Here is a 17,545-nt window from a genome sequence, read left to right on the forward strand (position 1 = left end):
GTCATCATAGACTTTAGAATATGATCCAAATTCCTTTGGTCTTCCATAATTTGACTGTACTCAGCCTATCTTCACCTGCACACATCCTCTGCAGTGAGCCGTGCTATATTATGTGCATCAGGGATGTTCAGTGTATTCTACTGCCTCTGGCTTGAGAACATGCCACCCCTTTGTTTAGTAATGTCTACCTGCTTCCTTCTCTTGGCTAACTTCTTTTTATTGTTCAAGATCCACTCTGAGTTTCACTTTCCTCTACGAAGAGATCTTTGATCTCAGACTAGTTGAGGGACCTCTTTTGTGCTGCCAGAGAAAACTTCAACCAGAGACTTATCACAAAACACTGCCATTTTCCATAGCCTTTATACAAACAACTTTCCATTTTAGTAGTTCCAGCAGACAGCATAAAATAGTATTTAATAATGTTAAGTAAATTTAACATTAATGTTAAATGAATTTGATAATGAATTCAAAGATCAGAACTGGAAATACATGCTAAAACACCTTCCACTAACCTGTAGATGGGGGACTCTGAATAATACCTGAAAGATTATAACCTCCAGAGCCATCAGAACGTTTACGTGTCTTCTTTTTAGCTTTTGTTTTTGCCTTCTTAAACATAGTTTCCCTAGGAAACAGCAAACCTTAAAGTGTTAAGTTAGAAATGAAACAGCAGAAGAACTATGCATTTCAATCAACAGAATATAGTATTTTAGTCAAACAGAAACCATAAGGATAAGCAAGCTCGAGTTGCATTCATCTATACAGACTTGAGCAAATTATGTAACGTCACTAGGCCTAAGTGTAATTTAGTACTTGTTCTAATCCTAGCATTTCTGTGAAAGCTGAAAACAAGATAGTATAAAAGAAAATACTCTGGAGAGTAAAACATTCACTGCTACCATAGTAGCCATTGAAGAGAAGCAGTATTGGCTCTGCACTACTACTGTTTAAGCTGTGGCCCTAAACAAGAGCTACAAAATGACCAACAACACGAGCAGGCCAGACGCAGCCATCTTCACCAACCACACCAAGTTCCTAAAGACTTGATCCAAGAATTATGTACCATGTTTACCGAGGAAAAGGTAAGGACACATATTTATATCAAGAAGAAGTGAGGAGAGCTGAAAAATGTTCTGGCTACCGTGAAGAAAACTGTTCTCAACACCAAGCCCCAGTTCCCTCTCTGCATAATAAAACCTTTATTAAAAAAAGTAAAACATTGAACATTATTTGGGTATACGCTGTTATTAACTATCAGCGTCAACTAGACATATTTGACAACTTTTAAAACATTTCAGAGAATGCTTAACTCCTTATTAAATCAGGACAGGGAAAATAAAATAGCTGTGAGGGTCACAACTATCTTTATTTTACCTTAATGTTACAGATCTCATTATATATTTCATCCACTTAGGCAGTCCAGCTGTGAAAACTATTATTTTATAGTGGTTAATGAATTATTTATATCAATGTTAAAAGTTTTATTGTAATTTCAACAATATATGCTATATATCTAAGATAGTAGATATGTCTAACTTCCAATATGCCAAATGCTACCAAATGCCAGAAAAAAGAATTTTAAGGGCCAGGCATGGTAGCTCACACCTGTAGTTCTAACTACTCAGGAGGCGGAGATTGAGTAGATCATAGTTGGAGACCAGCTCAGGCAAAAAACTAGCAAGCCCCTATCTCAAACAATAGTTGGGGATGATGATGCACACCTGTCATCTCAGCTTTACAGGAAGCACAAACAGGAGGACTGCCATCTGGGTAAAAACACAAGAAAAAAATATAGATAAAATATTCCATCTGTTTTAGTATATGGTGACAATAACTAGAAAAGATCTAGAATGCCTAGTAACTTCCTAAATTCACAAGGGAAGAAAAATTTTATTAGATTCATTAAAAAGTATATTTCATAAAACTGTGAAAAAAAAAAACCTACCTTGCATAAAAGCTCTACTTTATTATTAAGTACAGACTAGTCCATTTGTTAGGTCATGTGAATCCCTGTTCCTGCACTGTCCTGACCTTTGGTAAGTAAGAAAAACTCTGAAATTTTCAGTAAGTTTTATTTATAAGTGAATTAATATAGATACAAATCTTATCATTAAGTATCTTCAATTTAGATTACCATACTCATCTTGGTATCCAAAAGAAATTCCATTTTCTCATTTCTAAAAGATCCTAATGTATATGCACTCCTTAAGAAATTATTCCACTGTGAAATCTGATCTAATTTATTTAGATGATAATATTATGGCCACTAAATCTTCACTGGAAGAACACAAACCTTACCATTTTTCGGTAAAATACAGAAAGATCCTTCAAAACATCATCACTTAAAACATCAAGAGACCTAAAAAATGAGAAATAAAATTATAACACTCAATTTAATAGCTGCCAAGATTTTCAAATATGTACAAATATTTCAAATTGCCAAATAAGTAACAACATTATTTTTCAAGCTTATATATACTGTCTACTATAAAAACCTTTTGGAAATATATAGTAATTATGTTATTTCAAGTAAACAGCAAACCTAAGGGACAAATATCTTGAAAAAAAACTCAAGTACTTATACAAGTAAGTTTACAAAGAATCTTTTCTATTTTAACAAAATAGTAAGTATTCATTTTCCATAAATTACAACACTGAATTAACAATGGCTTATGTATCAGGATAAGCAAATTCTATCCAGAATTATCATTGTACCACTACCTGCATGACTTTGAATAACTCAACTTTTTTCTGGGTTTACCATCTTCATGTGCAAAATGAAGTTTGGACTGTATCAGCTGCATTTCATTCAGGTTCCATACAGGTATTATAAGGCATCAGTGGAAATTGTAAAAATTCATACTCTATTTCTGTATGTGTGTATGAATATATATATTTGTGTATGTACATTTTTGTGTGTATGTGTATATATGTTTTTAAAGCAATTTCTACACCTAGTATGAAATTACTTATATATTCAAATCTGTACTAAATCAATTTTCAACACTGATAATAAATGATACATTAACTTGTGATGCTACATCAATTTTAGTGCTCTGCACATATTATTTATATTTCTAGCAAACTCATATGTGATTAAGAACTTAATTTGTATAAATCTTTGACTGAACTTGTATGTCTACTTAAGCAAAACTATATGAGACATCACCACAAGTACTATCCTTAAGTGGTTCAGCTGAAACACCTGTTCCAAGATAATAGTTGAACAATAGTGACACATCACTTTCTAATATAGTATTTATTTACTCTTTCGGTGGTACTAGGATTTGAACTCTGGGCCTCACCCTTGCTAGGCAGATGCTCTACCACTTGAGCCACTCTGCCAGCCCTCCAATATATGATTTTAGATAGAGTTGATGTTTATTTTATTTTTGGTTGATTCTTATTTGACAAACCAAATGATATTAATTTGGCAATAGAAAGTAATAAAAATGTTTTCAACAGAAACACTAAAACAATGTAGCAATGAAATTAAATTTAGTCTGAAAATCTAGCCGGGTTCTGACTAGGTATCAAATGCATTTTAAAATAACACTGTCTAATATTTCATAACATTGATTTTCACTTAAAAGCATTTTTTTCACAAAATAATAGAGCTTAAATAGCAAAAGAATTTTCTCCTAATTGAGTTCTACCTGACAATTTTTAGAATATTAGTGATTCATCTCCAAGAAACAGCAGAACATTACTTTTCAATCATGTTTTTGATTAAAGACTTTGAAAAGTGAGTTATTAAAAAGCTGTTAACATAGTAACAATATAAACCAAAATTTTCTTGGTTCTTTTCCAAAAGAAAAAGGGTCTCTTGGTTTCCTCATTTGTAATAAAAAGATATTAACAGAGCCTACTGTACACAGTTTTCATGAAAGTTATACAAATTAATCTAACGTATTTTGGAAAAATACCCACTACATAGTAAGCAATAATTATTGGTATAATCATTGAAGCAAAATACAAAAGCAAGTACAAATTAAGCACTAAGTATTAGTTATTATTATTATTACTGAACAAAATAAAGAAATGAACTAGATGATAAATCCTTACAATGCAAATTGACACTAGGATTTTAATATCAAACATCTATAATCACCAATATAGACTCATTTCTCTTACCACTAACTTTTTAGTGAGAAAAAAGCAATAGTTTGACCTAATATGTGATTTGTAAAGTGTGAAGTTTTTCATTAAAAAAACAAATCATTCCCAGCCAGGCCTGCTGGCACACACCTATTCCAGTACTCAGAAGACTGAGGTAGGGGGATCATTAGTTTGAGGCCAACCCAGGCAACATAATGATCCTGTCTCAAAAACCCAAAATCAGTAATAAAAATAACTGACATTTCCAACATTCCTCTAATTTTAAAATCTGTACGAATTCTAAATTATTAGCATTTATCAAACTGTTTCCAGGTAAATATCCATTTTTAAATTATAGCATATCTTTTATTTTGCTTTTGCTGAAGTCATATAATGGATGTATTCAGCCAACCTCGCTTCAAGTAAAGCTGCCATATTCAGTCCTATAAACTGTAAACAAGACAGTTTCAGCTGTTCAGCGCTATACATTGCTGCAAATTCCAACAGCATAGCAGCATTCTTAAGGGTAACTACAAAGAAAGAAAAGATTTGCAAAATTAGATGAAAGGCACATTACAGTAGATAATATATATTGGTTTTGAAAGTTGTCATATTTGAACACTTAGAACAAGGAAACTGAAAGTATTTTGTTACCAAAAGCAACTTATACTGGACAAATGAAGGATTCATTTGCCATTACAGTACGCTAGAGTACTTTCAAAAGGCATGCATATACAAACATTTTAAGCAAAACAAATATGGAAAGGGCAAACATGTAAGTACTAACAACACTCCTAACAATTTAATATGTTTAACTTTCATTAATTAAACTTTCCTTTTTATTTATAGCTATTCCCGCTTCCATAAAACCAAAAGAGATATTCTTAAGACTAAGAGAAACAGATGAAATAATTCTATAAAATGAATGAATGTTTATTAATCTATCAGGCATTATATATTTGTGTGTGTGTGTGTGTTTGGAATACACATCTAACTCTTACCAAAATATTACCCATGCCAGCTCAGAATCTGATATACTGTACAAAAGAGTGAATTTAGTAACCATCCTATTAATTTTAGATGTGAAGTATCTGATTCTGCTAGAGACCCTTCAAGAACATTCTACCTATGTAGCATAAAACTGCAACTTCTTGAACCTCTCTGTTCTTTGTCTTACTCTGAGTCCCAGTCAGCAGAGGAATACAGTTGTTTTCTGAACCTGGCTTCTACTTATCTTTTTATTTCTTCTCTTTTGTATTTTATCAAAAGTTGCAATTGCAGTCAATAATGGTTTCTGCTTTACCCGACTAACCTAGTTTCAACAGATGATGAAAACATCTCACATCTCACAGAATTAATAATATTGGATCATATAAAAAACTTCCTAGAATTCTTCAGTTGGGAACAAAGATATACACACTGCCCAATAACCAGAGATCAAACTTCTGTGGAATTTTTTTTCTAGTTTCTAGGAAGATCATGGAATTCATTAATAAATAGAGGCGACTGTGCAGCAGGTGCCAAGAAAGAATATCCAAGGGAGATCAGGAAAGTCAGTTTAAAAAGTGAAAGTATTATGTAAATATATGTATTATATGCTTCCCTTTATTTTAATATGTTTTTTTCTTGCCTATAAAAGATCCAGGGTATTTTTCTCTCACTGATAACCAAGGACAAGATGATCTACAGTGCTCAAAAAAAGATAATGGAGCTAAGTAAAGTCATCTAAGTACAAATCAGAAGAATTTGACAGGAATTTCCTTCATGCTTCCTAAAGTAACAATGAAGCAAAAGAAATATAAAATTAGAAAACCATAAACCTTCCGTGTTAAGGCTAAGAAAATTTAACTTTCATTCTAGAGTAAGCAACTAAAAATATCTAAACATGAAGAACACACAATTACTTCCTATAGCAAGATTAAAGAAAGTAGAAGGGAGGAAAAGCATTTAAAGACTACCGTGATTCTGCACAAAAGAAATGGATCCCAGACCTAACTAGCATAGTAACTGAGAATCAGAAGATGGGGAAATGTGACCTACAGTTAAGACACATCAATTTTTTTTAATTTTATTATTCATATGTGCATACAAGGCTTGGGTCATTTCTCCCCCCTGCCCCCAACCCCTCCCTTACCACCCACTCCGCCCCCTCTCTCTCCCCCCTACCCCCTCAATACCCAGCAGAAACTATTTTGCCCTTATTTCTAATTTTGTTGTAGAGAGAGTATAAGCAATAATAGGAAGGAATAAGGGTTTTTGCTAGTTGAGGTACGGATAGCTATACAGGGAGTTGACTCACATTAATTTCCTGAGCGTGTGTGTTACCTTCTAGGTTAATTCTTTTTGATCTAACCTTTTCTCTAGTTCCTGGTCCCCTTTTCCTATTGGCCTCAGTTGCTTTTAAGGTATCTGCTTTAGTTTCTCTCCGTTAAGGGCAACAAATGCTAGCTAGTTTTTTAGGTGTCTTACCTATCCTCACCCCTCCCTTGTGTGCTCTCGCTTTTATCATGAAGACACATCAATTTTGATACCTGAAAGAGTTTGAGCATAAAGGACAAAAGACAAATAAAAGAGCAATTTTGGATTTCAAAGTTGAGTGTTAAGAATAGCCTTGAAATAACCAAAATAAAAAACAGAATGTTTTGAGAGATAATAGATATGGTTTATTGACATTATTCACAGAAGAATTAGAGAAAAATTCCAGCAAATAGTAGATAAAATCAGAGATACAATCAAGAACTAAAATCAGAGACACAATCAAGAACAGAATAAGGGTAAAAAAAAATCTGCTTTCAAACTGCAGGTTCTCAAATAAATTTCATATCATCACTATTATTCATGGCTCTATGACATTTCAATAAAAAGTTAACACCATCTTTCAAGTATAAGATGTATATACTTTCGCATTTCTGAGGTAAGGATATGCTTACAAATGATAGCATGCAATAATTTAAATTTTTCGACATTTTCTGTGGTACAAATAGTGGTGTATTTTACCATAATGAGTAATAACACTAATATAATACAGTAATCCTGAACCAATCTGAAAACATGCTAATGCTCTAATTTAAAGTTACTCACGTTTTTCAGTTAATGCTACTTCACAAATCTTTCTTTTTTTTGCCACTGTAACAAATTACCACAAATTTAGTAGTTTAGAAAACAGCAAACTTATTACAGTTCTGTAAACTAGAAGTCTGACAGAGGTCATGACCTTGGCTAAAATCAAGGCATCAGCAAAGCTGCAGGCTTTCCTGGAGGCTCTAGAGAAGGGTCGATTGCTTTGCTTGTGCAGATTTTGGCAGAATTGGATTCTATGCTGTTGCAGGTCTGAGCTCCCATCAGCCAGGGCTGCCCTTACCTTCTGCAGCACTCCTGGATGCTTGTGTGAACTTCTGAAATCTCAGCTGGCAACGCTGTTGAGTCCTTCTCATGCTGCCTTCCCTCTGACCTCCTTCCAATGGCACATCCCTGACCATAGCAGGGGAAGGTTGTCCCATTTCAAGGACCCATGTGATCAAATTGGTCCTATCCAGGTAATTCAGGATAATCTCATTGCAAGAACCTTAATCACACCTGCACATATTCCAGGTTACAGGGATTAGTGCATGGGCATGTGCTATCATAGAAACAAATGGGATGAAATCAGGAGCCTAGGTGGAATCCAGTGTAATAATCTGACAAGAGAGGGGGGCAGCTTGGACCAGGTTGGGGGATTGAGGTGCAGTCAAGTGATCAGATTCTGCATGTCACAAATCTCTTTCAATCGAGTTATGAGAAGTTGATCAGCCACTACAAGAACACTACAAATAAAATCCACATTTTGAGATTCTAACAGAAAGAAAAAGAAAACAAATATTACTCTCTATTACTTTGTAATCATTATACCTGGTGAAAAAAATTAAACGTTAAGATAGGAAAGAGAAAATTCTGATTATGCTCTACATGTTGGAATGGCTACTATGACCAATACTAAATACATCAAAATATGTCTATCTTTTCATTAGAAAACTGAAAAAAAAATATACCAAAATATGGTGCAAACACTGTGTATACATGTATATAAATGGAAAAATGGAATTGGTTGACACTATTCCAGGAATAGGGGGAAGGCAAGATGAAGAAGAATGGTGGAGGGGGTGAATTTAAGTATGACCTGTTTGATATATTGTAAGAACTTTAGTAAATGCCACAATGTACCCCAGCCAGCACAACAATGAAAACAAAAATGCTTTGGTTCACATGGGAAGCCAAACTGAGGTGATGATTTCAGGGGAGAAGACTATTAGAATATCTATATATGTGTGTGTTTAAGTATGATGCTGAGATTTGACTTTCCATTCTATTTATTAGTTTGAGAAATATTTCTCTTCACACATGGGGGATATATTTATATAGAGATACATCTTTATATATGGGAGCTCTTAACACGTTCTTATTTAAAACACAATTTATCATCTAATAACACTTTAAAAACTAAAAACTATAGAAGTTCCTTAATTTAAAATAACCTTCATAAGCTAGTACACAACAGAGCCACTTGCACGCCCATCTTTATTCCAGCACTATTCACAATAGCCAAGCTTCAGAAACACCTTAGATGCCACACAACTGATGCATGGATTAAAGAATTGCAGTACATACACATCCTGGAGTATTATTCAGCCAAAGAAGAATGAAATTATGTTAATTGCAGGTAAGTGCATAGAACTGGAGATCATCCATGTTAAGTCAAGTAAGCCAGGCTCAGAAGGACAAAGGTCACAATCTTTTCCTTCGTATGTTGAAGCTAGACCTGTAGGAACTACATCAATACAGGTATGATCTTATATACCTATATACATACACGAGAGAAAGAGAGAGAGAAAGACAGACAGAGGGAGAGAGAGATAGCATGATCATAACAGTGAGTCTGAGGTGACTATGCGGTGGCAGGAGAGGTAAAGCGCATGATAGAAATCAAATACTATTGAAATATATTGCATCTGTGTATGAAGATAGTGTAATAAAATGCACTGAGAGCTGCTAAATAATAGGGAACTGGGGCACGAAGAAAGAGAGAGTATTAGAGGGGGTTAATCTGATTAAAGTACAATATACACATGTGTGAAACATCAAGGCGAAATCCCCTTGAACAGTCAACATTCACTTAAATAAATGAAGACCAAGAAGGTAAAACAGGTTTTGTTTTAGGGTGGGTACCAATTAGAAGGGGGAAAATAAATGGAGAGGGTGAAGGAGGGCTAATATGGTGAATGTACATTGTATGACTGTATGAAAATAGAATATTTATGCTCTTAAATAAAAAAATTGGAAAATAAAATTGCCTTCTTGATCCTAAGTACTGCCAATGATCTTAAACACTTGCCCCTAAGCAAAATAACAGAAACAGGAAGATAACAGGGAAGGAGAAAAGAGGTTACCAAAGAAAAAGAACAGAAAATGTTTTATAAAAATGAAAAAGTGATGGTCAATGGGAATGACAGACAAGAACATCTGAAAATTCTTTCCTCCATAAATGCAATCTGAAGTCTACCAAAAATTATTGAAATCAACTTTTTTCAGAATTCCAGAAATCAGCCAAAGGCTTACATTAATCTGGTATGTATTTACTCAAGAAAAGTGACTGAATCTTGGTTTAAAAAAAACAAGTAAGCCTTGGGTCACAGAAGCTTTTAATTTTCAGCTAAAAGTTATAAGCTTCCCTAATCCAAAAAATTCAATATTCCCAAAATCCAAAATGTTTTTATGAGGTATTTTAAGTTAGGATATATTCATAGTACAGGGGGAATTCACTGTGACAATTCCAAATAGGCTTATATTGTACATTGGTTAGATCACCCTTGCTGTCTCTCCCCCTCAACTCCTTCCCTGCCCCACTTAGAGCAATTGCAAGGTTTCTTTGTTCTATTTCATAAAAGTAGATGAATGAAGTCCATCCACCATATACCCTCACCTTAATCTCCTTTACTCTCCCCCTCCCACTAGTATCACCCACACACATTCTATACCTGTTATACAGTCCTGTCCTGTCTTTCCTTATTAATATTTAAGTCAATGTTCCAAGGGGTTTCACACTGTGTCCCCACTGTAAGACTACTTTACGCTAGTCCTTCAACTACTTCAATTGCTCTCCCCTACCTTTTACCTCCGACCCCCCATTTTTCAATAGCTTTCAATACATATCCTTACATCCTCTATCTTCAGATGTTGTTTTATGCTGTTGCTGATGCTCCATCTCTCTTTTCCTTTCCCTCCTTCTGAGTTCCACAGAGTAGTTCCACTATTACAAACATGTTCTACATATGCATTTGCATATGATCACATTTGTTTTTGTTTATGTTTATCTTTCAGATCTATCTTCCACATGAGAGCATACACGCAGCCTTTGTCTTTCTGAGACTAACTTACTTAACATAATGTCCTCCAATTGTATCCATCTACTTTCCACCCACATATCACTATTCCTTATGGTTAAGTAAAACTCCATTGTGTATATACACCATATTTTCTTGATCCATTCATCAGTCGTAGGACATCTGGGTTATTTGCAGAACTTAGCTATTGTGAATAGTGCTACGATGAACATCAGTGTACAGGTGTTTCTATTGTATCCTGACTTTATGTTCCTACATATGTGCCCAGGACAGTTATCACTGGATGATACAGCAGTACTATCTTTGGCTTTTTGAGACATCTCCATACTGCTTTCCATAATGGTTATATTAATTTGCAAAATTCAAACCTTTTTGAATGTTGACATGAAATGGAAAAATTCCACAGCTGACCTCATGTGACATTAAAATCAAAATGCAAACACACTAAAACTACTGAATAAAATTACCTTCAGGGTATGTGTATAAGGTATATATGATACATAAGTGGATTTCATGTTTAGGTTTTTTTCTACCTCAAGATATCTCCTTATGTATTTATGAATATTCCAATTTTTTTAAAAACATCCAAACTCCAAAATACTTCTAAGTTCCAAGTACTTTGGATAAGGGATCATCAACCTGTACCAAAATCAACAGATCCACAATCACAATGAAAATGAGCAGCCTAGAAGACACTGGGGAGAGGAAGAACAATCACAGAGCAATATTACCAAAGAACTACCACCGTATGACCTCGTTCTTTCCTGGAAATGCCACTAGAAATGCGTGTCTTTATTTGACCTGTGTCAAAGCTTGCTTGTTGAAAACAAGCTTTTCCCTAGGGGCATTTACTAAAAATTATCAGCAATAATTGCTTAACATCGATTGAGGCTGCCTGAGATGATGCTAACTGTACAAAATAAAAATAAGCAACAGAAGGAAAAAAAATCTTAACATTCAGCTGTTGAAGTCCTACTCCCCAGTATGGCTATATTTGGAAAGGGGACCTCTCAGGAAGTAACTAAAGTTAAATGAGGTCATTAAGTGTGGGCACTAATCCAATAGGATTAGTGTTATTCTAAGAAGAGATCCTAGAGACCTTGCTTACAATCTTTTTACACACATGCATTAAGGCCATGTGACAACATATGAAGATGCCATGTGCAAGCCTAGAAGAGAGCCTTCACCAGAAATCAACTCTTCCAGAGCATGCTCTAGGACATCTAGCCTCCAGAACTGTGAGAAAATAAACTTATGATATTAAGGCACTTAATCTATAGACTTTTGTGATGGCACCCGGAGCAGACTAATGCAGATGTCTGCAGGAATTTTTGAAAATTGCTAATATAGTCCTGTGAATGTAGCCACACAAATGAACATACCCAGAAAAGACTTTTGAAGGCTAAAACCTCTGGCATAAGCTGAGATTCTGCACAAGAAGGAAACATAAGTGAAGACACACTATAAACTGCCAATCTGAACACTGGCAGCATGTCACCAACACATGGAGATCCTCTAGGCAAAAGCTGCTTCTAGACATTAATGGAAAATTGCTTAAGTATTCACTGACTACTACCCAACTAAGTAGACGTTAATAGTCAAATATGACAAAGAAGTCACAATTTACAGAATTAGCTTAGAAAAGTCATTAAACAAACAAACAAAAAAAAACAACAAACCCTAAGGATGAGAAAGAATCTTATTTCTAGAGATGTAACACTGTATCATTTAAATGTCCAGATCCCAACAGAAAAAAAATTATGAAAGATGCAGAGATGCAATGAAAGATGTAAGTATGACCCACACACAAGAAAAAAAGCAGCTAAGAGAAACTGTCCTGGAAGAAGTCAAGATTTGGACTTACTAGATAAAGACTTTAAACTAGCTATTTTAAAAAAATAAAGGAAACCATGTCTGAAAAATAAAATGATGATAATATTTCATAAAATTAAGAATATCTTTGAAAAAACAGCAATTAAAGTCAATTGAGATTATCTAATATAAAGACCAAAAACAAAAAAGAATGAAGAAAAACAAAGTAGAGAAGACTCATGAAGCATATCAAGACACATAAGTCCCAGAATGGGGGTGGGATGGGAAGGATAAAAGAAGAATATATGAAGAAATAATGGCTAAAAACTTACCAAATTTGATGGAAAACATCAATCTGTACATCCAAAATGCACAACAAACAACTATTTACATAAACTTAGAGAGAATCACATCTAGACACACCATACATTGTTGAAATGTAAAGAAATGAATCTGGAGAGACAGGAAGTAAGAAAGTCGCTAATCATATGCAAGGGGTCCTCAAAAAAGACTCAGGCCTTAATTTTTCAACAGAAACCATGGAGGCCAGAAGGCAATGGGATAACACAGTCCTAACAGAGAAAAGATAGTCAACCAGAATTCTATTTTCTAGCAAAATTATCCTCTAAGAATAAAGAAATTTCACCTGAAAGGTTACAGTATCTTCCATATCAATCAATAACCATTTAATTTCTGGATGAAGGTTGAAATGATTTTCTCTGACTTACTAACTTGGCATAAGGCTACAGTTTTAGCCATTAATTTATCTTATAAAGTCTTCAGTAGAATTTCTCTGGACTTTTGAGAGAGTAGGAGAACTTTTAAGAAATAGGTCATTCTATTAAATGATGTCGTATGACAAACTCAGCAACAGTTTAGATAACAGAGCTTTTCTATTACGTGCAGTACTTGGAAAGAGAAATTCTAGAACATCAGACTGCAAAATTGATCATCTCTTTTCCTCATTGCAGAATCAATATATTGACTGATTTTAGGCTATTGTTGTTAGAAGTCAACACAGAGCTAAATCTGTAAGTTTTCTAAATGAAGAATTTTTTATCTGACATCACCCTCCATAGATACTGTTAATGCATCCATTCCATGATAAGAAATTGCAAAGATGATGTGGGAAAATGTCTATCCAGTCTTGATAACATTTCTCTTATTACCAGTTTGTTACAACATCCTTCTAATCTTTACAATTTGTTTTCAGTCTTTGTAGAAAGAGAAACATCTATAATTTTGAGGTTTTAAAGGCCTGGTAGTTCTATAGTTACGAAGTTAGAATTATCATTAAAATTTTTCTTTCCACCAACATTTGGGAAAGTCCTGACACAATACCTTATAATAGCAAGTAATATATGCTTCAATTAAAATTATTTGATAGAAAAATGAGTGCAAATTGTTGCATTTGATAGCAAGAAAGAGGGACCTTAAAGATCTCCTCATTCTACAGACCAGGATGCCGAGTCTAAGTTAGAGTAAGTGATATGCCAATGGTCATGTAATTAATTAATGGCCAATTTGGCACTAGAAACTTACTACATCAGAAGACTTTCCGCTAAAATAATTCATTCTTGAATATTTAAAAAAATTATTTTAAGAGCACATAGCTAAGTCTGAGCAAAGACATGCCAAGGATTCCATTACACTTGAGCTTTTAAATGCTGCTCTTCTGGCCTCATTTACTGGCCTAGATTTTCTTCTTCCTGCACACAGTTCTCCCTGCAGGATTTCATGGGAATCCTGACGATAGCACTGGTGATTTTGACTGGATTCCTGTCTTATTTATAATCATCCCAATCCACCCTGTCTTAGAAAATAATGACCTAAAAGTTCCTAGTCAAACATTTATTTGCCCTGCAAACACACCAGTAGCCACTAATATCTGATAATCTCCTTCAAGTACTCCAGAATCCATGTCTTCCTTGTTCTGCTTCATCATCTACCCTTTAGATTACTGCAAGTGATCCAGGTAGGGAAGTCCCCAGCACATGGTCACATAATTTGATTCCCCAAATATACCCTCTATACTTTCCTAAGTTGATTCTTCCAAAAAAAAAAAATCTGAGCATATCATTTCAGCACTTAAAATGCTATATGACTCTGTAGTGCCCTTAAATTCTAGATCAGCCCATCTTCCCAGGACAGAGTTCCCATTGCTACCTGGCAGACTGATGCTATGGCTAGGGAGTCAAGACCCTCAAATTTCTCTGCACAAGTCATAGCCTTTCAAGAAAACCTAGGCTTGAATGTGGCTTCTACTTCCTGTATCACTTTTACTTCCCATTCATTGCTTCCAAAACTCTGATCTAGCTTAAAACAGCTAAAAATACTACTTTTCTAGGTAAGATTTCCTGAGGCCTTTGATAGCAGTGACTTCCCTCTCCGCCTGCATCATAGTCACTCATTACTGATGGCAGTTACTGAATTATTCTTTGCAATTCAGTACTTCTCATATTATTCTGCATAGAACTTCTTATGGCCTAGTGAATAAAAGGTAGGAAATAGAAATGAATGGACAGGGGTATAATCCCTGCTGACCAGTTGTAGGCACATGACCTCAACACCATTTTGCTAATCTTCAGTTTGTTAATTTCCTGAATGTTATATAATACCCACAAGTCCATCTGCTGTAAGAAACTGTGATGATGTATTCTCCGTGCCTCATTTTGCACTGCCTCATTAATTAAGGTTCATCAATAAATGGGAGATACTCATCCCTTAATTCCTAATCTTTCATTAAGTGCAATCACATTTGCTCAAATTAGACTAATACATGTATCTTAGCTATATAAAACAATATATCTTCTTTGTTTCTTATACTATATACATTCTCAAGCACTAAGCTCTGTGGATGGTGAGTGCTGAACAACCCTAACTGACTCCATCATTTTCATTATGAGAAGCAGTGTTTTGGAAACTCTCAGCTGGCTCAGGATCCCTCCCTGACCTACCTTTCTCCTACCAGGACAGTGTGGGAGGATTTATGTACCCTTGAGGCACCTGTAGGAGGGTGTGTTTGTGTTCCTTTGTGCTTCTGTATGCCTGTTGCTGAGGAGCAGTACTTACCACCTGGCCTCAGACATCAGACTCCAGATCTGCTGTATTCAACACTGATGTCCTCCAATGACAGAAAGAGCAGTAGAAACCCTGAGTAAACTTTAGGAGATATTAGAATAGAAAGAACTTGTAGTCTGAATTTCCAGGCTGTATTTCCTCTGAAGACTACAATTGTTGTAACTAAATCCCATTTCTTCATGATGCATGGGGCTAGCATTCTGAATTTAAAGTGTTGGGAGAGTCGCTTCCTTCTGAGGGCTGGGAGGAAAGGGTCTGTTCCAGGCCTTTCTTCTTGGCTTGCAGATGGGCATTTTCTCTTTATGCGTCTTTACATTGCCTTACCCTTTACGTGTGTCTTTCTGTGTTTGCATTTGCTCTTTTCGTAAGGACAACAGTCATATTGGATCAGCATTCTCTAATCACCATATTTTAACTTGGTTTCCTGTATAAAAAACTTATCTACAATAAGGGTCACATTCTTAGGTCCAAGGGACTAGGACTCCTGAAAACCTTTTTTGGTAGACCCAACTCACCTCGTCATACTTGGTTATCCCAGCTGCATGCATTTTTGTCCTAAGTGCTTACTCTCTCGGGTGCCCTGCCGCCCTCCGAAGGCATCCCCTCAAGTACACAGGGCTCGTGAGGCTCCCCTATGGTACACCCTTACCAGTGCTTTTCCTGGCTGTTGGTGATGTATCACTCTGGATTGGTGGTAGATGCGGAGCTCAGATGTGATATTTGCAATCTCCTGAAGGAGAACCAATGTAGAAGTCAGATTATGGTCTGATCCTGTCTTCTCTGGGCCTTTCCAAAACTGCACAGTTTTCTACTAGTGTTTCTCTACTCTTATTCTCACCCCTGGGTGAGGCCTAAGTAGATTTCTGGACCCTGCTCAGAGTCCCTCAGTCACCTCCACCCCAGTCATATTCCTTCAATTCTATCTTTCTGTTTGGCTGACTAAACACGTATCTTTATTTGAGCATAGTATAGTTTCTATGCTTCTTCTCCACAGTATAGTTTAAGCACAGCTACTCAGACTTTATTATTGACAAGGAAAAACAATTTGCCTGTTAAAATGCATATACCGCTCTTTGTTCTTGTAGACTAAGGTGTGGCTCCTCAATGTGCAATTTTAGGATACACCCAATGTGCTTCGATGTAGATGATTCTATGTTCAGAGAAACACTAGTTTAGTCAAAAATCATGCTCTGAATTTCAGTTTTTTTTAATATATAAAACTGTCTGTTAGAAATAAGAAAAAAAAAACTATTCTTTTTTCAGGCCAGAGTTCTTGAAAATAAAATCCATGACTTTCAAGATCATTACCTCTGCTAGATATTTTCAAAACCTAAAAATTTTGAAATTCAGTAAACTGATTCTTCATTCTTTTCTGAGTTTAGTGTTTATATAGTATGGCAAGCTTTTCTTTCTGCTTCAATGGTGAAGAAAAAGTTGGGGGAAAGTTTTTTTTAACTATGTAGTTTTATTATTAAATATCACGTAAATTCATGGCCATGAGTGTGTGTGTGTGTGTGAGCGTGTGTGTGTGTGTGTGTGAGTGTGTGTGCATGTGCTTGTGCGAGAGGAACAAAGTGGAATTTAGGAATAATCAAGAAGTTTGAGAGGAAACATAATTCATTTGGAGTTCTATGTCATTTTCCACTTGGGACAAGTGAGAATTTGATTTATCTTGGTTTTGGCTTCCTTCCATTTAACTACAAGATTGTTTTAGAATACAACAGTAGTTTAATTTATATCTCTTTAATCTGGCACATTATAGAAAAATTTTCATTATTTGTTGGACATACAAATGTACACATGTAAAATATATAAACGTCTTATCTTTCGATGCAGTGCAACAAAAGGGTCATTTTACTCCTGAATAAGTTCTGTTCCATGTGTTTAAGCAAAGAGCCCCAACTTGGCCTGGAATAGGAACCTGCATGTGCCAGTATTTTCTTGTGTGTGTAGTACTGAGGTTTGAACTCAGGGCCTTGTGCTGGCTTGGCAAGTGTTCTTCTACTTGAGCCTCACACATAGCCCGTTTTTAAAGTTATTTTTCAGATAGTGTCTGGCATTTTTGCCCAGGGCAGGCTTCTTACCATGATCATCCTACACCTGCTGCATGGCTAGGATAACAGTGCCATTATTATATCTGGCTTATTTGTTGAGATGGGCTCTTGCTAAGATTTTTC

At 35.3% G+C, this 17,545-nt stretch overlaps 2 protein-coding genes across 4 annotated transcripts in view; one reads left to right on the forward strand and one right to left on the reverse strand.

The window, feature by feature from the left end:
* The window catches only part of LOC141410440 (sialin-like), a 345,752-nt gene that overhangs the window by 188,266 nt on the left and 139,941 nt on the right, over nt 1-17,545 (forward strand).
* Nucleotides 1-17,545, reverse strand: part of LOC109678697 (inhibitor of Bruton tyrosine kinase-like) — an 86,222-nt gene that overhangs the window by 34,320 nt on the left and 34,357 nt on the right. Inside the window, exons 2-8 of one of the 3 annotated variants that reach the window (XM_074068297.1) lie at nt 15,360-16,098; nt 7,180-7,929; nt 6,568-6,629; nt 4,511-4,628; nt 2,299-2,359; nt 1,722-1,766; nt 513-641 (exon numbers count right to left, since the gene is read on the reverse strand). In XM_074068297.1, coding sequence (XP_073924398.1) covers nt 513-641; nt 1,722-1,728 — 136 coding nt within the window. In that variant the 5' untranslated portion in view covers nt 1,729-1,766; nt 2,299-2,359; nt 4,511-4,628; ... (1 more) ...; nt 7,180-7,929; nt 15,360-16,098. Of the gene's footprint in view, nt 1-512; nt 1,699-1,721; nt 1,767-2,298; nt 2,360-4,510; nt 4,629-6,567; nt 6,630-7,179; nt 7,930-15,359; nt 16,099-17,545 lie in introns of those variants that run through there. The other 2 variants (XR_012446209.1, XR_012446210.1) reach the window with 2 other exon arrangements.

The sequence above is a fragment of the Castor canadensis genome, chromosome 3 (assembly GCF_047511655.1).
Source record: "Castor canadensis chromosome 3, mCasCan1.hap1v2, whole genome shotgun sequence".
Lineage (NCBI taxonomy): Eukaryota > Metazoa > Chordata > Mammalia > Rodentia > Castoridae > Castor > Castor canadensis.